Genomic DNA, 22,733 nt, shown 5'->3' on the forward strand with positions numbered 1-22,733 from the left:
CTTGGCTATTGTAAATAATATTATAATAAATATAGGTGTGCATATATCTCTTCAAATTAGTGTTTTCATTTTCCCTGGGTAAATACACAGTAGTGGAATTATAGGATCATATGGCATTCCTATTTTTGATTTTTTGAGGAACCTCCATACACAGTGCCATACCAATTCATATTCCCACCAACAGTCTGCAAGGACTTCTTTTTCTTGGCATCCTCACTAACACTCGTTGTTTCTTATCTTCTTGATTCTAACCATTCAGGCACGAGGTGATATTTCATTGTGCTTTTGATTTGCAGTTTTCTGATAATTAGTGATGTTGAGCATCTTTCATGTGTTTGCTGGCCATCAGTATGTCTCCTTTGGAAAAATATCTCTTCAAATCCTCTGCCCGTGTTTTAATTGGACCATTCGGGGTTTTTTGCCATTGAGTTATATAAGTTTTTTATACATCTGAGGATATTAACCTCTTATCAGATATATCATTTCCAAATATTTTCTCCCATTTAGTAGGTTGTCTTTTTGTTTTATTGATGGTTACCTTTGCTATCTAAAAGCTTTTTATTTTGGTGTGGTCTCAATTATTACTTTTGCTTTTATTTCCTTTGCCTAAGGGAGGCATCTCTAGAAAAATGTTGCTATGGTTGATGTTAGAGAAATAACTGCTTGTATTCTGTTCTAGGATTTTTATTGTTTCAGATCTAACATTTACATTTTTAATCTGTTTTGAGTTTGTTTTCGTGTATAGTGTTAGTAAGTAGCCCAGTTTCATTCTTTTACATGTAGCTGATTACAGACTAGAGTTTTATTCTTCAAAATAAAAATATTCGTATTTAGCATTTTGGGGGAAGTCATCCTTTATTGCATTATTAATCTATATTTCTATACTTATATTTTTATACTTATATATATATTGCATTATTAATCTATATTTCTATACTTATATTTTTATACTTATATATATATTGCATTATTAATCTATATTTCTATACTTATATTTTTACCTACATTTGAAGATAATTTTTTATATTATCATGAGGGATGATTTCAGCAATTTCAAGGAAATAAAATAGTATTCAAATAGAGTTCAATTTGTGGAACTAATACTGTTGCAACTTACATATAACAGGGCTTTGTAAATGCTATCTTGAGTAGTTATTTTCTCTGCTTAGCACATGGAGCTGTCAGGATCACATGAGTTAATGTATATAAAGAGCTGAAAAGAGTCCATGTAATGCTCAATTAATGTCAGTTATTATTATTACCATCATTATTGATGAACAGACTGACTTAATTTCAGGTTGTGATCATAGCATATGTCATAGTGTATGGCACAGAGCAGGTGTCCTATAAGTGTTTGTTCATTGATCCCAGAGATGTTGTAATCATTAGGGCTTTCCAACTGGGGCTTTGGAATGTGCCTCCATTTCACATCCTATTTTTACAGCAGACATTTATTGAACTTCTTCCTAGTAGTTAAGCTGCAGCTATTAGATAAAGTCTCTCTCTCCTATATAAGGACCATTTTTTAGAATGGTGAAAGGTTAATGAGAGTCCTTAGGCTGGAGGCTTCCTGAAGTTTAGGACATTTCAGTTGAATTTTGAAAGAACTAAAAGATAATGGAGAGGGAAAAGGAGGCAGATAATTTTAAGTAAGAAAAATGACATATGGAATGGAGATGAAAATGACAAAATGATGTTCTAAAAATTTGAGGTAGATATACCTGACTTGGGAAATGGGTTGTATTAGGAAATAAGAAGAGATTAGTGAATGAGGGCATTTGTCAAAGAAATACCCTGTAACTGGATAGCTGTATATGCATTTGATAGGGTGGGGAATGCAAGCTGTTTTGCAGAATCTGTGAATAGGAGAAAATGGAACTTGAGGAATACTACTCCAGCAGTTCATTCAAGAGAGAAAATGAATTTGGAAGTAGTATACAAAATAGGAATGGGCAATTTTAAGAGATCCTTCAAAGGAATAGTCAGAGGACTTAATAATGATTTATTGTCCATTAGGGAGAGTGAGATTTCATAGTGGCATCAAGATTGTGAACATCAGTGATAGAAGTTTGATTAACTCCTACATTGAATTTGAGAGGTGTTTAAGTTTGAGAGGAGAAGGAAGATTGAGTTTAGTAATTTTAATTGGCTTAAGCTCATTTCTTAGGAGAATATTTAAGTAGATATAGATTTAAGACCTGATAGATAATGGGGGTAAAGCTTGGAAATAACAATTCATGAACCATCAGCCCATTTGAAGCCATAAGAATGTCAGTCCTACTAAGTCAAGAAAGAGAGCAGAGCACTTAGAGAATGTTTACCCTTGTCAATGAGGAGTGAGAAGTCATATTCACTAGATTATCTTTCCAAATATCATACCTTTCATCAGTATTGTGGCCTCTTGACAAAGTAAAGACATTTTTATTTATAATAAAAAATGAATAGTATATATTTATGCACAAGTAATAGTCCACATACAACATATGTTCATATCTGGCTCCATTTTCTGTCTAAATTTCTAGACAGGTGAATCAGTTGAGAAAATAGTTACAACTAATTAAAAGCAATGCCTGAAATATTTCATTAATCCTTTCCCAAGTTTCATTTTCCCAATTTATTTTATTTATTTAAATCCATTTAAATACCACCAAGGAACCATTATGGACCTCCTAGTAGATATTTATTTAGCTATCTGGCTCTCAGATGAGAAAAGAGAATGAATGCTTGTGGAGAAAAGGCATACTTAGATACATAGAACTAACCTAAAATCATTCAAAGAGCTATGGTTTTGTGTTACAAATAAAGAGCAGAAAAATTGTAAGTTATAAAAAAAGCTCTGGAAATACCATTTATCTCTCTCTACTACCAAATTGCATTCTTTACTCTGGATATTTAGAGTAGATAACCATTACCTGACAACTATCTGTTACTCTTCTACGGCATTGAAATGTGGCAAGGATATGAGTGTGAGGGGTTAAAATTTGAAATAATCACAGTTGTGTGTCTCTTGCTAAAACTTGAATGACAATGAAATAATTTATTTGGTCAAAACAAAGTACTTCACAAATATCAGAGACTTTTGAAATGATGAATTGACTCTCCTAAGAAGAAATTGGTATTTCACAAATGTGTACCTTGGATAGTGCCAGGTGCCATGACTAATGGCATATGGAATTCTTAGCATAGCTCCTAGCCTACTGTAGGCACTCAGAAATTTTAGCTGATATTATTTGCTGTTATTTTTCTGTTTTGTGATTATATAGTTTTCATATCTAAATGTGTTTACATTTCTTGAAATTCATCTTGTTTTGCTGAATTGCTTTTTTGAATTAATCAAGACAATTTTTAGTTTATGTTCTCTCTGAGAGTGCTACTATTCCTGCTAACTTGGTGTTATTGTTGACTAAACAGTCTCTCTCATCTCATTCAAGTCAGTAATCCTTAATATGGAGAGACCACTCAGCGAGGCTTGGGACAGAGCCAGCAGTTCAGACTAGTAGTTGTTGGTTGGGCTGTCAGACATGAAAGTTAGTTGTGAGAGGTATTAGGACCTCTATTAATGAAATTGAACTAAAAGCTGTAAACAGTTTTCTCTTTAGGATAACTTCATGTTAGTTCTAGGATTACCCCCACAATACTATGATTCTTACTCACTTTGAGACCAATATGCTTTTCTTTCATGGAAAAGAAATGGGTGAGAGTTTTGTTTGTGAAACTGGAGCCCATGGGGATGTGCTATACACAGAATCACTGTCATGAGCGCCAGAAAAACAAAACAGGCTGAATTTACTGATCTAAACTATGTTTCTTCCCTCACTAGAGAAAATTAGATATTATTTAACTTTTGTAATGTTCTAATTTGCTGTGGTTTATCATTCCCAGGTGAGTTTTTGTTGCTGTTGTCATAATTTCATTTTTGTTTTTTTAATTCACTGTAAGTCTGAAAGACTAAGTCCTCTGAGCAGGCTTCAGATGTGTTTCCCTAAATAGCTTGAACAGAGCTGGGTTAGTGAGGAAGAGAGAGTTAGCAACATCACAGACTTTGCCACACCCAAATCTGCTCAGGCTACTTACTGAGGGAAGCTGAATGCTCAAGCAGAAGCAAAAAGAGGTCCTCTATGCTTGTACTCAACAAGCAAAAGAGGAAACTGCCCTCTTATTCTTGCTTTTGAGACATGATAATCCTTGTCACTAGTGAAAATAAATTCTTACTGGATGATGATTGGGAGAAGAGAGCTCCCTTAGATATTCCCGACTACTCCAGGCACAGGAAAGAGTGGGGAGATTTTAAGAACTTTCTGCCTCAAAGGAGCTGAATTAGAAATATGAGAAGAGGTGGAGAGAGAGTTTTTTGTTCTCCAAAACCTTTCCAAAACGAATCTCACTGGGCAGCCCCTGTGGCGCAGCGGTTTAGTGCCGCCTGCAGCCCCGGGCGTGATCCTGGAGACACGGGATGAGTTCCACATCGGGCGCCCTGCATGGGGCCTGCTTTTCCCTCTGCCTGTGTCTCTGCCTCTCTCTCTCTCTCTCTCTCTCTCTCTCTGTCTCTGTCTCTCTCTGTCTCTCATGAATAAATAAAAAATAAAATCTTTAAAACAAAAAACAAAAAACAAAAAAAACAAAATGAATCTCATTGAACATTATCCTGCAAGTTTCTTTTTTGGAGAAAATGGAAATGGCAGTTATGGTCAAATGAAAGATGAGATTTTAGGGACAAATCCCCTACCTGTTTGTTTTATGCCATCCCTCTCTATCTTCCCAGCAACTCTGCTTTCTCACTAGATTCTATGCTTTTTCCTCTTCCCCACCTCCTCTACACCTCTCTCCTTGTGCCTTGAACTTCTCCTTTTTCTCGGGGCCAATTCCCTTGCTTACAATCTTGCCTGTAACTATAAAAAGGCTTTCTTCCCTCATCACTCCTTTTTCAAATCAGTTTTTGTTTCCATTTTCACTAATTGACTCCATTTTTTCTCTCTCTCCACTTTCACATCACCCCTTGTCCCACCGACCCACCATAATTCCCCTGGTATCCCATCTCTTTTTACTCCTGGGGAGTTCAAAATGTGTTTTCAGGGTTTATCCTTGATACCTCTGCTACACTGGCCATATTAATTGCTTCCTCCCTCTCTAAATACCTTACTTCTTACTAGATGAGTTTTCCCTCATCTGTGGAATGAACAGAAATTCTCTCTTGCAGGTTTAGTGGTAGGAAATTTCTGCTACTTTTGATTTTTCTAAAGTTGTGTTGTTTTGCAGGCAGCAGGTGGCTTTTGGAGAAGGTACACAGGTTAGTAAGTAGAAGAATGTAAATGGGACAGTGTTTGGGGGATGGCAGCCTATATAAATCCATAGATATGCATAATATTTCAAGAATTGGTGAATGGAAAAAGAAACTAATTATGTTAACAGAAAATAGTAGCTTGGATAAAAAGGGGTTGATTGGTCATATTGCCAAAATTTTGGAAACCATAACAGGAAGCAAAATTAGCCTGTTAGCATTTTGGAGACATTAAGGGCTAATAAATGGAGTAGGTTTGAATAATTCAGAAGACCTGGACTTGATTTTTTACCTATCATTTTCTTTTTTATCAGTCTTTGAAAAATCTGTTTCTCTAAAATTTAGAATTGCTCACTAATCTCTGTAGTGAATCTTCATCTTGTTATCACCTTTATTTTAGATTCCTATACTTTTTTGTCTGGTTTTGGGAATAACTTCCTGGCCTCTTCAGGGGAGGTTCAGCAACCCACATCAGTCATTGTGAAAAAATGGCCAGCTGGCTTCCCTTTTCATATAATTAGGAACCTACTTCGCCTGTCCTCTATGTCTTTTTTAAAATAAAAATTAATGTAGCTTCTGAGGGTTCCCTGAATGCACATCAGAGGTATAACAGGCCCTGATGATTTGTGATTAGTACATCTGGATTTTCAAAATACCAACGTTCACTCTCTCCTACTGGTGTAGAATTTTTACCATTCCATCTTCATCTTATGGGTAACAGTCATCATACTCATTTGTTCATGGTTAAATTAACATGAATATGCAATTTTTTAAAAGTCACTTTTTAAAGTAATATTTTTCATCTTTTTTTTTCTTTTTCGTATTTGTGAGTGGAAATGAGATCACTTTTGAAGGCCTCCTTTAAAAATATATTTGAAGAGATTTTTATCAATTGTATGATGTTTGTCCTGAAAATATTTTTTAAAAATAATCTTTTTAGCTTCCTTGATTCTTTTTCTTATATAGGCTTTTATTATAGGCCAGATGGCTTGTCTTGCATTTCATTCCATAGTGTTGCCATTGGTCTTAAGGTCATTTTACATTTCTAATTTAACCAACCTGACCCAGTGTGTTAATGTCAGGAGTCTGCTTGCAGTGATAGAAAGGACATCAACTTTGATTCCAAATAGACCTTGATACAAATCTTGCCTTCTTAAAATATCAATATTTGCCATTATATTAAAAAAAATGATCTCTTAGATGTGTATTCTTCATCTGTCAAATGGGACAATCATATCTTCTTTCAGAGTAGATATCTTGAAGATTGAAGAAGATATGCTATGTATATTTGGTACATAATAAGTATTAAATGAACAAAAGTACTTCTTATTTTCCTATATGTTTAGAAATATCAGGAGAAAAAGGGATTTTCTCTTTACAATTATTGAATTACCTCATATACAATTATATTAGAGTTTTATTTGATAAAATATCAGCACATGACATCTTAAATGGTATCTTGCTGGTTCAACCAATGACTTGACATTAGTCTTCTCCACTAAATACGTCATATGCTGAGAAATACCTTTTTATTGTTCAGAAAGAAAATGAAACTTAGTCAAACCATATAAAAATGCATTTAGTGAAATTATTCAAGTCACAAAACTTGTTGGCCATAAATCAGTTTATATTTTGTAAATATTTTATAGAAATATGCTGTAATCTTGCAAAAAGTGTTTACCTAGAATCTATTCTGAATCACTATGTTTTAGAGTGTTAAAATTACTCAAGCTTGAAATCCACAGCTTTTGTCCTTTTTATCTTATCCATTCGTTTAACAAATATGTATTAAGTGACTAGTATGTCAGACATTATTCTAGGTTCTTGAATATGTGTTAGTGAACCAAAGAGACTGAGATCCTTCCTGTTGAGCAGTTCATACTTCAGCAGTGGGAGGCAGGAAACTTTAGTAAGTAGTAGAGCAAATTAAAAGGGCATTGAACATATAGGAATATGGTGGCTATGGGAAAGCAGATTATAGTGGTAAGTAAAATAATCAGAATGGGAGTTTTCAGAAATTGGCATCTAAGCAAAGCCTTAAAAGAAGTAAAGGAGTTAGTCATAACTAATATCAGGAAAGAACATTCCAGACAGAAGGAAAGGTTGGTTGATGAAAAGAACCCAAAGTAAAATTAGGGCTGGTTTATTTGAGGAAAACCAGAAAGGAAGCCAGGGTGACTGGAGCAGAATTAGCAAAGAAGGAAGGAGTAGGGAACAAAGAATAGTAGGAGATGAACTCTAGAGTTATGGGAGGCCAGATTATATTTTGAAGACTCCGGCAATTTATTTGTGAGTGAAATAAGTAAACTGGAGAACTATGCAGAATTTTGAGCACAGCAATCATGATCTGATTTATCTTTTAGAAGAGTCTGGCTGTTGAGTTGAGAATAGACTAGAGGAGGGAAGGCAAGGGTAAATGCTGGGCAACCAGTTAAAAGTCTTGTGGAAATCCAAGTAAATAGTGATAATGTCTCAAGACAAGATGGTAATAATCGAGGAAGTAAAAAAAAGGATTAGACTCTAGATAAATTTTGAAAGTAGAACCATTTTATGAATTGGATGCAAGTGTAAGAAAAAAGGAGAAAAGTCTAAAGTTTTTGGCCTGAACAGCTAGAGAAATGTATTTGCAATCAGCCAAGATGGAAGATGGCTGCTGGGGAATCCTTGTTTCTTTCTATCTATCTAACTCTCTCTCTCTCTCCTTTTTTTTTTTTTTTTTTTTTTTTTTTTTGAGAGTGAGAGAGAGAGAGCATGTGAGAGGTGGGGCAGAAGGAGAAGGAGAGATTTCTAAGCAGACTTCAACTGAGCAAAGAGCCTATGTGGGGCTCAGTTCACCACCATGAGATCATGACCTGAGCCAAAATCAAGAGTCAAATGCTCAACCAACTGAGCCACCCAAGTGCCATTCTAAATATTTTTAATTAGTGATCTGCAAATTAGAAAATTGTGTATTTTAAAATTTTTTTCATTTTCTCAATCTTAGGTTATTTTAACTGTCTCTAAAATTTCCTATGACAAATGCAGACTAGTACAATAACACTCGGGGAATAAGCACAAATACGCTTTTTCTCCAGACACTATTTGAATGTACTTATCTCCATTGATGATAGGAGTAAAATTCAAAAACCAAGAGACAGAGAACAGAAATGTAAACATGTCATGTCTATTTGACAGCTTAGTGCACAGTATATAGTTTCCTGACATTAGTCATGAAAGATAAAACAATTTAGATAAAGTTCAAATCGAGATAAAGTTTCATAAAATAGTGTTTTGTTTTGTGTTTTGCAGGTGGGTCAAGGGGAGTGGGTAGTTATTATAGGAACCAAAATAGAAGCTCAAAAGAGAGAAAGTAATTATGTGAATTGTGTTTTTTGAAGGCATTTAGGATTTTTAACTTACATACTCTAAGTATCTGGAAACACATTTAGTTCCTGCTTGGAAAGATGAAAGTCTAACCATAACCTCATTGACAGGCTTGTGGCAGTTTGAGTTTCTCCTGTGTGTCTGTGCACGGAAGAGTAGAAGTGGTTGAGTGGGCAGTTGGCAGCCATTCATCGCATTGATTGCAGTCATTCATAAAACCCAGCGTGCTGAGGGTGGAGTCAGGAGGAACGTTCCCCTGTGGTGGTTGCAGAATGTCTCATTTGCATAAATCTGCAGTAATGCTTGAGTAATGAGAGGATGCTCACTTGCAGTTTGAAGACTGTTAAGAGTCCACATCTGATAAATCCTTGAGGAATTAAAGATGTTGCAAAGAATAAGAGGTCAAACCCCTTGAACTGCTAGTCTCTTGATCCATAGTAATTCTGGGAAGTCAGCACTTTGGCAGTGTTTGTGGCCTCCTTATGTCTGGCTGAAGGAATGAATCATATGTAGAGGAAGACACTTAATGGCTACAATAGCTACAACATATTGAAATACTGTATTAAGTATGAGGGGTCTATGTGATTCAAGTTTAATGCATGGGAGATAATAGAAGGCACTGGTGCTGAACAATTTCTGCTTATCAGAACTGTCAAAACTATTACAGCTTATCCCTCCAAATGTAATATGCCAGATACAACACAATCCAATTATAATTTTAAAGAAATGTTAATCAACACAAGCTAACACAAATCTTGAGTGTATTATATATATATTTTATATCTTATGTAACTATATGAGCGTATGGGGTTTTTAAAAATCTTTTCTTTCTTATATCTAGAGGAAATTTCAGCTAAAAAGAAGTCAAATTAGAAAATGTAGGAATATATATATACCATAGTTTAGAGTCCCATCAAATTGGTTGAATCCAAAACCAATAGTTTTTACGCTGAAAACACAGATTCAGTAGCCAGCTGTATGTATCACTGTAGTCTTGTAATCAGAATATATGTTAGTATGAAAAATGTTACCTGCTTTTTAAAAATTAAAGTATATTAAGTATATCTCAAATTATATTTATTTTTTAAAGGTTTTATTTGTTAATTTGAGAAAGAGCAAGTGCGAGTGAGAGAGAGAGAGCAGGAGCAGAGGGGCAGGGGGAAAGGGAGAAGCAGGCTCCCTGCTGTGCAGGGAGCCTGATGTGAGGTTCAGTCTGAGGACCCTGGAATCACCATCTGAGCCAAAGTCAGACACTTAACTGACTGAGCCATCCAGATGCCAAAAATTATACTTAAGTTCATTGTAAATACTACATTTTTTGAATATTGATGTATCTGTTTTCATTATCTAGTACATAAAGTTCAGAAATTCAAATAAAGTTTTTATTTGAAAGATTCTATAGTTGTGCAGACAGAAGCAGTGTGTCAGCTGTTATACTTTTACACCAAAAGCACTGGGCACTTGAGATTAGATGAGAGTTTTCTTACATAGACGTAGTCTTTCACTTAGGGAAACAGTTTGCTTAGAAGTCTACCTTTAGTGCTGGCTGATAATCCACATTTATTAGAAAAGAGTTACTTAAAAGCTTATCTAAGTAAAACTGTAATTAAAATGGCTGATTTATTTTAAAGCTATGTATAAGTTCCTGAAACTTTAGGGGAAAAAAAGAAATAAACTAAGACAGAAGGTTGCATATGGTTTCCCATAGATATAATTCTTCAAAATGTTTTCCAAAGTTGGTGATATTTCCAATATTTTAACGAACCAGTGCATGTAGATTTAATATGCTAAATGTACTATTTTTAGTTGAGTGGGAATTGTTAAAGATTTTCCAGTGCTATGAAATATAACTTCCTTGTACTTTAGATAAGTTAGACCAACATTTCAGAGCTCAGAAATCCCAGAACATTATTTTGCTCTAATGAGTGCCTTCTTAGTTACTGACTTAACCCTTGATGCCTGAGTGGCTTTCTCCTTCCATGAAATGAAACAAGAACAGAAGGCCTTGTGTTCCTGTGGATGTCTTTGACTTCCATCTCTTGACCAGTCCATTAAGAGTTTAACATTAGTTCTTGACAAATGCTACATTTCTGTACTTTGATCCTCCAAGTATATCAAGTCTTTGAAATGATACCATTTTCTTTTCTCGTTACATTACATATTGATTTCTAAGTCTTAGCTGACCTTGTTTGGAATGAGCAGTATGTGTGTGTGCACGTTTCTGTGCGTTGTGTCCATGTTTCCTTGTATCATTTCTTTCAGAAGTGGAGAATTTTGCCATGCAGCTTTTAGCTCTGGGAAAACAATATATCTGCCACTGCCTCACCAGTGATCCACTTCTGGAATAACATGACTGGTTTTAAATATTAGTAGTCTAGTCGAACATCCCAGAAGCCTCCATGGAAGTTGTAAGAACCAGATTCATGTTTGAGAATGCTGGGTCCTAAGGGGCTTTTCCATGTTACAAAGTCTAAGATGTGGGGTCTCAGCTTTGTAACCAAGGGTTTCCCTATTCAAAGCAATATTTTTTAAAGCTCTTGAAATGAAGGCATATCTGAGCCATCCAAGTACAGCCTTAGGCGGGGGTGTTTTTTAATTTCTGCCAATGAATCTCTTCAATGCTCGGCATGCCCTGTGAACAGAAGGGTAAGAGTATCCTCTGCTGCCCTTTGGAGCTCTGTTATACTGTCTATCCTCTGCATTTAGTTAGCCTATAATGGGGGATTTAAGACACAAAATCCTTTTGCTATTTTTTTCACCTTGTGGAGGTATTTTCTCTATTTATTTTACATATACACACGTACAAACACACACACAAATACCTTATATATGAACATTTCCTTCTAAGTCTTTCTCTTTTCTTAACTTGAAGGGGTTTTGAACATGGAGAATGTCTTCAGGCCTGTTATATCTCTTTTTTCATAAAGCAAAAAACATGTGTGGTAATGAATGGCATGAAATAAGTCCGTATCTTTTAGTAAAATAGCCAAAGCCACAGAAAATCCTGCCCATCTTTTAACATATCAGTGCAACAGTTGTTCATATTTTTAAGCTTTCAGATGTTATCACATGATGAAGCCAAAGCTTTCAGTAGCATTTCTTCTATGGGGAAAACTGCTGACAATCATTTTATTGGTGCTAAAAGGAAAATCAAATTAAGAAGCTAGAACAGATTTTATTTGGGTATAATTGAGCTCTTGGAAGTCTAAGTCAAAAATATCCAACTCTAAGGGCTTTTCCAGGGCCTCCAGGTTAAGATGAAAGGGGCTTACAAAGATTTTCTTTAGACTGTGTTTTCAGTACCATGTTTAATTTCTAGATATGTTCTACCCTTTTTATAATTAATAGTGCGTTGTGCTGTCTATCATGCGCCCCAGGTGTGTTGTCAGGGACATGGCGAAGCCTGCTGCCTGCAAAACACCAAGAAATGCTGAAAACCAGCCCCACCAACCTTCACCGTGAGTATGGCATTAGTTTTATTGACTGAAAATGTCGTCTCTTACACAGATCACTGGTTACAGATATATTAATTCACGTTGCATGTCGGAGTAGATACTCTGATTGCTCATGTATGTGTAATAAAAAGGCTACTATTTAATCAGATAAAATTATCTGGAAACATGAGCTCTGTATTAAGTATCTTTGTTAAATGAAGTTTCTAATGCCATATTGGAAGCATAAAACTAATTAGAGGAAAGGGACACATTTTTAGGGCTCTAGGGAGGCAGAAATTCTGTGCCTTATGGATTTGGAATGTACGTGGGCTGCAGCCTAAGACTTTAGGGTAAGGCAAGGTAAAGAGAGGGGGGTGTGTAAGTAAGAGAAGTGCAGAGGTAGTCCATTACCCACCCTCACCATATCATTTAAAGGTACGGACAATCGAAAAGAGTGAATTGCCCATCTAGTTTCATTTTTATTATTGCAACCTCAAGTGTAGATACTAGTGAAGAGTTAAACACTAACATAACGGGGAAGCAAGAAGTAGAAAAGAAACCAAATAAGTAAATTCCAAGTTGTGAATATGGATTTTGATGAGATAAAATGTCAATAGTTTTAAAATTCTGCAGAGTACAGGATATATTCAATCTTCTGACAAGAACTATGGTCTTAATAAGAAAAATTAAACATTCCCTTAAAATGTCTCAGTAGCAGCAATACTCAGCATAATCATTACAGCCAAGTAGTTACTACTGGGAAATGTCTCCTTCCAAGGTTTTTATCAAACACCTCTGAAGAAATGTGTCTTAAGAGTGATTTTCTATAGATTTTTTTAGTTGAGAATTCTTTGAAGTATACCAAAATAAAGTGATAAAATTGTAAAATGTGAGAAGAAAAGTAAATTTTTATAATTCTTCTACTATGACAAGTTTTTATTAGCATTGGCAAAGACCAAAATTAAATAAGGCATTAAATCCTTATATTTTGTATATTGCAGTCAGTCACAAATCATTTAAAATTATGTTTTAGGAAACAAAATTTTGGTAAATACATTTCAAGAGGCTCAATACATCAGTTATAGATTTTATCTCAGACTTTAAGTATACTTGAATATCATCTTCTACATTTTATCAGTATTTTTCAAGGAATAAAAATAATTTTTATTTACACATAGTAAAAAATGACTTCTAATTACATTGACAAAAGTACAAAGTTGGAAGAAGTATTCTAAATGGTGTTGCCATATTTTTTTTCCTATAAATGTTCTTGCTCTAAAGCCATTTTTCTGATAATTGAACTTTCCTTCATAGTTCATGGAAAACTTATCATCTCTACTTCTTATGTTCTAGGCATTACAAGACATTTTGTTTTGTATTAGGATTATATTAGGATTCAATCTATTTCTGGGAAAGTTCTTTAGGGAATTAATATTGATTTTAAAATGTTGTATTCCACATATTGAGGTTCCATTTTAATTGGTCTCACTTGATCTAATGTCCATTTTAAATTGGAGTTATTAGATATGGAACAGCCATTGTCATCCTTCCCAACAAGACTTTAGATCACCTTTCTTTATTATATTTTTTACATTCCATAAGATGTAAGAGTTGTAGAAATATGTTGTAATTTACCTTGTACCTAGTGGAGCTTTCCTGGTAGCCCCTCTGAGTATAGTGGCCTAGAGGAAGCAACTATAGTTCTTTTGGAGCCTCTATTCTGACCACCTCTTTGCTCACCTAAACTTTTTGCATTAAAATAGTGAACCTCTCTTTAGGTGAATTCAAGTATTTAAAGTTTGCAATTTTTTCCTTATCCTGCTGATTCTCTATATAGTGTGTTTTTAATTTGAGCTCTCCTTATCCATATATGTGTCTTTCTAGGTTGATAAGAGAAAGGCAATAATAAATTGCTGGCTGCTCAGAATTTTAGATTTGTGAGTTATAAACCATGAGTTGGTCTGAATATCAATAAAGGCTACTTTTTTGCTTTTTAAATTTTGAATGGAATGTAAGAGATTAGAAAATCCAAGAAAGAATGTATCCCAGCTTAATATTGTGGGATGAATTTAAGTTTCTGTGTATGACAACTAGGTAAAAATATAAAATTTAATAAACACTATATTTAGTTATAAGGATGTCCTAATGGCTTTTAATTAGGAGGGTAGCATAGATTTGCATTATATATATGTGTGTGTAGGTATATAAAATATGTATTACTTACTTTGACAGAAGTGGGGAAAATGGACGAAGAATGTGATGTGGGCAAAACTAGGGACAAGCAAATCAATTAATAGACTATTGTAATAGTCAAAAGAAAGACGATAATGTCTTATAGGAGTAGCAGAGGGTGTAGGAAGGAAACATTTCAGGAGCTGAGTAAGGAGTCACATTGGCAGTGCTTGATTGTCAATTGAATATGATTTGTAAGGAAAGAGTTTAGGGAGACTATCATATCATTGTTTGATAATTAAGGACCTGACAGAAAAAGTGGAATTAAAGAACCAAACTAGGTCTAGGTAGGTAAGCAGTGAGGAGTTTGCATTTTGATATAATGATTTTGTGGTACCTGTGCATTATCCTAGGGTACAGGTCCAAGAAATAGTTGGGTATATGAAACTGAAACACTCAGTTAACTGGGACAGGAGATGACATCACTAAAAGATATATAGTTAGAAAAAGGTAATAGAGTCCTAGGTAAAAATCAATGCATAATGAATAGGCAAAAGAAAAGGATCCCCTGACTCAGCTGAGAAATAATAATTTAAAACATAGAAGAACCAAAAGCCAAGGTAATGGAAGGGCTCAAGAGGTATCTCCAATAGTATCAAATGCAGCAGAGAATCAATGAATAACTTCAGAGATAAAAAATGTCCTTAGGATCTGGCCATTTGGAAGTCATTGGTGGCATTTGTCATAGCAGTTTAAATATATAAGTGGGTGGAAATATTCTATTTTGATAGTTGTGAGGAGGAAATGACAAGTCAGGAAAAGGAAATAGTAATTGTATATGACTTTTAAAAAGGCTTGACTGTGTGGGTGTGGAAAAGAGAGAGAGAGTGGTAGGCAGACAGGAAGTAGGGCAACTATACTTATGTTACTTGGTACATTCTACTTGCAAGTCTAGATTGATGAATACACATGTCAATAAACTTTATATTTTTGATAATTGTGTATATAAACTATCCAAGGATATCCAATATAATTGGATATATATATACACAATTAATAATTGTGTATATAAACTATCCAAGGATTCTTTTTCAGTTATTATTAAAATGTCACTTAGTCGTATTTTAGACATGCTGCATAAGTTGTCATCACTTAAAGTAATAAAGTGCAATATGTTAAAAAATTATTTATTCTGTTTGGGGTTGATGTGGGTCAAGGAAGGATATACCAAGCCTGCAATAGGTAATACAAGTTTTGAAAGGAGAATAGTTCGATAGGTAGGCAGTTTTGGAATACAGTCTTCCGGAAGAGAACAATTGTCCTGAGTCCCAAAACATCAGGTTGTGCTGGGGCAATTTAAAACATGTTCTCATTGTTGGAGCCTGAGAACATGTGTATGTGTATTTGTGTGCTGTGTGGTCATATGGGTGGGTAGAAGTTCATGTGTGTGGGGGTGAGTGTGAGCATGTATGTGAAAGAGAAAGAAAGACAGGAGGTAGGAAGTGCTGCATCAGAATCTTTGAAGAACAGGACGTTTGTCTAATTTGGAGAAAGTATATAATTAATTGTGCCTTGTCTTAGGTTTTATTTTTAATACTCTGTTTTGAAATTTGACATACCATTATGGGTTTTTGAGTTTTTCAGAGTGATTTTGGATTTAAAAAGTCTGAGAGATTCTTGTCTATTCAGCAGTATCAGTCTTAGATCTTAACAGGGATGAGTAGGAGAGGTAAGAGATAGGGTAGATTTGAGAAAATTTCCCAGGTGGTATAATTAGAGTATAGTGATTCATTAGATATAGTAATAAAGAAAAAATGAGGGGAGATAACTCACTTTATCTCAAGAGATTTAGTGAATGTGATAAAATCAAGAGAGTTAATTTAGGCATGAAAGCAAGTTTAGATTTAGCATTAGATTTATGTATTAATGGCCAAAGGTATCTCCATTTGAAACATCCAGAAGATATTTGGCTCTCCATATCTCAAACTCAGGAGAGGGTTAGATGAGATGTGCTAATTTGTAAGTAGTTGCTTTATAATAAAAGCCATTAGGACAAATGAAATAGCATGGGGAGAAAATATAGAGTTGGAAGGAAAAACTGGAAAAGGCAGTGTAGAGGGTATCATCTGTATTGCAACAAAGAGCAGAGGAATTAAGTAAATTATGCAAGATCATGAAAAAACAAACTGGTCCCAGTTTTCCTGGAACTATCCATGTTTCAGTATTGCAAGTCACATGTCTTGGGAATCCAATTCCCTGCACCGTCCTGGAAAAATTGGGATGATTAGTCATACTAGAATGGGTGAAGTTGGAATTTGAAAGTAAAAATCCAGAAAATAAATGTATAACTGAAGAAAAAATATATTTATACAATGTTTGTATTACTGTGGAAGGTGACATTATCAGGAAAAAATTGAATCCAGAGGTATATGTATCGTTATTCAGTCTTTCTTGGTTTTCTTTGTTTTTGTTGCTGATTGCCTGCTTTTTAAAATGAACATGTAATTCACATGCCATATGTACAATTCACCTTTCATGGAGTACAATTTAGTGTTTCTCACAAAATTATGCAACTATCACTGCTTTATAACTTCAGAACATGATGATCACCCCAAAAAAGAAACCTACTACCCATTAGCAGTCATTCATTCCCCTAGTCTCCTCAAACCCAGTTCATAGAAACCACTAATTTACTCTTTCTCTATGGATTTGCCTTTTCTGGACATTTCACATAAATCGAATCATGGAATATATGGACTATTTATGTCTGGTTTTATCATTTAGCATAATATTTCAAGGTTTACCCATGTTACACATCTATCAATACTTCATTCCTTTTATTTCCAAATAATATTCTTTTGTACGTATATACCACTTTTTTGTTTACCCATCATCCATGAGTTACGTGGACATTTGGATTGTTTCTAGTATTTAAGCTATTGTGTAAAAAGCTGCTTTTAACATTTATATACATTTTTTGAGTGAATATATGTCTTCAGTTCTTTTGAGTATAAACCTAAGAATGCAATTGCTGGGTCATTATAGCAACTATATGTTTACATTTTTTTAGGAACAAACTGTATCTTAAAGCAGCTGCACCATTTTACATTCCTACCAGCAATGTAAAAGGATTCCAATTTCGCTACATCCTTGCCAATGCTTGGGATTGTTAGTATTTTTTGTTAGCCATTCTTGTGGGTATGAAGCACGTGAATGGCTATTTCATTGTGGTTTTGATTTGATTTCTGTAGTGAATAATGATGTTGAGCATCTTTTCCATGTACTCATTGGTTATTTATATATGGCTTCTTTGGAGAAATGTTGACCAGAATCTTTTGTCCATTTTTAATTTGGTTACTTGTTATTATTGTTGAGTTGTAAGAATTCTTTATATGTAATGGATACTATATCCTTGTCAGAGAAATGATTTGCAAATATTTGCTCCCATATAGTGAATTATCTTTTCATTTTCTTGATAGTACAAGTTTTTAATTTTGATGAAGTTTTTTTTTGTTGTTTTTTTCTTTTGGTTACTTGTGCTTTTTTCTTTTGGTTACTTGTGCTTTTTTCTTTTGGTTACTTGTGCTTTTGATGTCATATCTAAGAAACTATTGTGAAATCCAAGGTCATAAGGATTTACCTCTGGATTTTCTTCCAGGAGTTTTATAGGTTTAGTTCTTATATTTAGGTCGTTAATCCATTTTGAGTTACTCTTTGTATATGGTGTGAGGTAGAGGCCCAATTTCATTCTTTTGCATGTTGGAATCTAGTTGTCAAAAAGTGGTAACAAAAAAAAAATGGTAACAGCAGATCTCTATCTTGCTCCTCATCTAGGAAGAAAGCTTTCAGTCTTTCTCCATTAAATACGATGTTTGTTGTGGAGTTCCAGTAGTTGTTTTTTTTTTCCTCAGGTTTAAGATGTTTCTTTCTAGCATGTTGAGTGTTCATATCATGGAAGTATGTTGGATTTTCTCAGATGCTTTTTCTGTACCTATTGAGATGGTAATGCCCTTTTTGTCCATTATTTAATTAACATGGTGTACTGCTTTGATTGATTTTCATATGCTGAACCAATCTTGTATTCCTGGGATAAATCCCACTTGGTTATCCATTTTATATGTTTCTTTATTTGATTTGCTATTATTTTTGAGGATATATATATATATATATATATACACACACATATATATATATATATACACACACACACACATATATATATATATATATATATATATATATATATATATATATATATTTATAAGTGGCATTAGTCCGTGGTTTCCCTGTGATTTCTTTGATTTTGGTATCAGGGTAATTTTGGCCTCATAGAATGAATCTGGAAGTATTCTCTACTATTCTATTTAGGAAGAATTAGTTAAAGATTACTATAATTTTTTTTCAGATGTTTGGTAGAATTTACCAATGAAGCCATCAGCTTCTTTGTGGGAAGCTATTTGATTACTTAAACTCTATTTTATTTGAACATTTATAATGGTTCTGTATAAATGTATATGTATGTTTAGGTAAGTGTACTGCATATGAAGTCCTCACATCTTCAGGAAAGCTCATATTCAAAAGTTAATTCTATATTACTCTTGAACCATTCCTTATTTTGAATTTTTGATACTTGTGATTTCTAGTTCTAGAAAATAAATTTAACTCTGTTGTGTGTTCACATGTATAACCAATTTCATCATTTAAAACTTACAGTGTAACCTCAGAGTCTAGGTTCAGTATAGCTAGAGCCAATCAGAAAGAAAAGATCTTGTAGATATAATTTCTTTAATAATTTTGAGATTCTTTGATTTGAGTTTCTCTGATTACCTTTGGGAAAAAAATAGAAACTGGCTTTAATATGGTGTTTATTTTTATTTCTAAAAATTATGTTAGTCGTATGTTTGTAAGTCCTGTAAGTATCAATTTCATTTATTTAACAAAAAATGATTTTAAGTTCCAGGTAAAAATGCAAATTATTAGTCTCAGAATTTTACTTTGCCGTTCTGTCTTTATCCTTTCTACTTCATTTCTAGAAATGATCTCTCTGTGCAGTGGTAATTCATATCCTGGACTGGATCATTAAGTACCATCTGCACTGAAGCTTTTGACATGGGTTTGTGTGTCACACATACTCTTCTTTTCCCCTTATTCACAGCTTCAGATGAGTCAGCCTTGAATTGACAGGCAGGCTGTATCCAAATTTTTCTTTTAATAGGCATACTTTTTCAGGTATCAAGGGCATGGCTTTTTTCAGCAATAACTGTCTTTGTTCAGATTAATTATAACATAGGGGCTTCTGAGGACCGATATATATGGGATCAGAATGAATTTAATCATGTCAATGTGGTAGCTTATATTCAACCTAATTTTAAAATAGCCTTGAGAATCAAAATTTAACTGAGAAAAATATATATTAATATATATACTTTTCCCATAATGTGTGAGAAGTATACATGTGTCTTTATACTTGATTACATGGTTTTTCATTTAAAATCACATCTAACATCAACATTGTATTTTATACTAGATAACAGATTAAACAAAAGTGTGTTTCTGAAATTGTTAACAGTTGGACAGAGCCCTTGTCACTATGTCACTGTACCTTTAAGCCCTGCATTCCAGACATGATTCAGGTTGTTTATACTAAATGCCCAAAAATTCTGTCTTGCTGTAGTAATGGATGGCAAAAATTGCATGAATAATACAGAAAATTGGGCAACCCACTGACAGACTATCACCACCTCAGATACAAATCCATAATAAATACAATGATTCCTCTCAAAAACCTGGGGGAGACTCTGTGAATACCAAAATCTAGCCTGCTTTTCCCTAGGTTTCCTGATCTTGCCTCTCTGCACTTCCTGAGTCATGTGGTGTTCTCTGCTCCTGAAGTTTAGCAGATTTTATACTCAGTCTTTTCCACATTCTCTTAAGTTCTGATCTCTGCTCAGGTATGGTCTGCTTCTTCACTGGGAACCTGTTAAATCAGCTTTGGATGAGAAGGTAGCATTGAGGAGAGGGGAAGTGAACGTCAACTGGTAGAGATTGTGTAATAGGAGAAGCTGTTCACTGCTTGCTTTCCAGAGAGTCAGGCTATTAATTCTTCCTTCAATAAATATTTATATATCTGTTCTTTGTGCAGAGCCTAGTACCAGCCACTGGATATGATGATGGACAAAGCAGAATCTTTGTCCTTGTAGAAGTTAGAATGTGTAGGAGAGGATCTAAACAGCAATCATAGATGACAAAACTCTTATTTTTAACAAAGGGCTAAACTGAATGCCATGTTAGAGAATTACACTGGGAAATCTATTTAGAAAACATGTTCAAGGAAGGCTCTGAGAGATGACATTTAAAGAGAGGCTTGAAAGATGAGAAATCAGCCTTGTGAAGAGTCAGCAGAAAGGAATTCCAGTTGGACAGGATGGTGTGTGGAGTGGATCTTAAATGGAAACCAGTGTAGCATGGTTGGGAAACTAAAAGAAAGCAGAGAAATGTGAGGGGGAGGGCAATGGATGAGACTGATAGGATAAGCAAGGGTTCCAACTTAGAAACCTCTCAGATCTTAGGATTTTATGTAAGACTATTGAGAAGCCCTTGCAGTAGTTCAGAAAAGGGAGAATTATGATCCAATGTAGTGTGGCAAGTGGGTTGGGTGAAGATAAAAGAACCTTAGGAGGCAGTTGTAGTGGTTTAGGCAAAATATAATTGTGGCTTGGACTCTGCTGGTAGCAATAGAGATGGAGCAAGTGGAATTTAGTGATGTTTGATGACGTTTAGTGTAATTTAATGAAGTTTTGGAAGTGGTGAAAGAGGAGGGGCACCTAAGTGGCTCAGTTCATTGGGCATCCAACTCTTGATTTAGGCTCAGGGCATGATCTCAGGTCATGAGATCAAGCCCTGCATTGGACTCTGTGCTCTTCATGGAGTCTGCTTGAAGTTCTCTCTCTCCCTCTGCCCTCCCCTCCACCCCCACTCTTGTATACACACTCTCTCTCAAAATAAATAAGTAAAACATTTAAAAAAAAAGATTTTAAAAAGGAAGAGGAGAGAACTTCTGGTGTATACTGAAGGGAGGAGGCTGCAAGTCATATGTGTAATCTCTGATATGTGTAACAGGTTGAATGCATTGAATGCATAATGTATAGTAACATGTTTTCTCATAAAATATTAAGCATCTTATGTACACATACATATCTTAAAAGGCACATGTGAATGAAAAATTTAGAAATCTCAATTATATTACTTTAGGTAAATTTGCATAGAATGTCAAATATTGAAAGTAAAAAATGATGAAAAGTAAAATTGAATAAAAATTGAAATATGATTAAACTGTGCCATTTTAAATGTTTGTTCTTTTGTGATTTTTTTTTGCACTCTCATATTCTGTTCGGATAGAAGATTTAATAATTTTGTAGGTGTTCTTTACTACAGGAAATAAATATTCTAAAATATATACTAGATAAAAATATTGCTCCTTTTTGGAAAGATATCTCATTTTGTAGTAAAATTCAGCCAAGAAGAAAGGGAATATATTTCCATACGCAAAAGATCTTTTAACTATATATTTTATCATGAATGAACATATTATTCAGAGACAAGCAGCCTGTTCTATACTATTTTTAGCCAGATGTTTACATCAAAATGTGATGAGTTTTATTTTTTTGCTGTTAACTATTTTTTCATATACACCATAAGAGCTGTTCAGTATTATAGTCAATACTTCTATTACCACCTGCCGTAGGGATCATATTGTGAGCAGGTAATATTAGAAAAATAAAAGTTCCAACTAAAAAATATATATATATGTTTTTGTCTTTTAGGATAAAGTCAGTACAACCAGTAACTTGGAAATAGAGAGTACAAGGAATGCTAACATTTCCAATTCATGGTTATAATTAGGAAGTGTCAAAATTTTTCTTAATCGTGTGGCTTTTATAGTCTTCATTCTCTTTATATGATTTTCCAGTTTATGAAAATCATTCTGTGCCAGTTCACAGAGTCTTGTAAGGCCCTTCTTTCTGTTGTAACTATTTTAAGATGATACCGTTTTTATCTGTGTCAGAAAGAAGATGCCTTCTTCAACTCCTTGTGTATTAAAAAAAATTAGTTCTGTAAGAGTAGACTCATAGTAGTTTTATGTGTAACAATTATGTTTCATGGACCTTAATTAATCATAAATTACTTTCACCAGTTACCCCTTTTTGACTGAACTACGTCCTCTGTTAATGAGGCTCTGAACAGTTTCTAGTTTGGTGATCCTGACATTAGAGGACTTGCCTCTTATCTACTATGTCCATTGTTCCTGTTCTTAGAGGGTGTTTTAGCTAAAAACAGTTTTTCCCCTTTGTGCAGAGCAGCTGAGTAGAATCTTATTCTTTATCATCTTGTTGATTCTATTAGGAAGCCTATAGGTCATCTTTACCATAGACCTAGGGGCAGCCCTAAGGATGGATCTCCATCCCTTCAGCTTTCTTGGGTCAATC

General features: G+C 34.3%; 1 protein-coding gene across 49 annotated transcripts in view; it reads left to right on the forward strand.

Annotated features, from left to right (window-relative positions):
- RIMS1 (regulating synaptic membrane exocytosis 1) overlaps nucleotides 1-22,733 on the forward strand; it is a 471,964-nt gene that overhangs the window by 71,321 nt on the left and 377,910 nt on the right. For 48 of the 49 annotated variants that reach the window (XM_072735168.1, XM_072735249.1, XM_072735203.1 and 45 more), the window contains exon 2: nucleotides 12,019-12,099. The exons of the other annotated variant lie outside the window; for it this stretch is intronic. In XM_072735168.1, the coding sequence (XP_072591269.1) occupies nucleotides 12,019-12,099 (81 nt within the window). The remainder of the gene's footprint in view (nucleotides 1-12,018; nucleotides 12,100-22,733) is intronic. 49 annotated transcript variants of the gene reach the window in all.

The sequence above is a fragment of the Vulpes vulpes genome, chromosome 1 (genome assembly GCF_048418805.1).
Source record: "Vulpes vulpes isolate BD-2025 chromosome 1, VulVul3, whole genome shotgun sequence".
NCBI lineage: Eukaryota > Metazoa > Chordata > Mammalia > Carnivora > Canidae > Vulpes > Vulpes vulpes.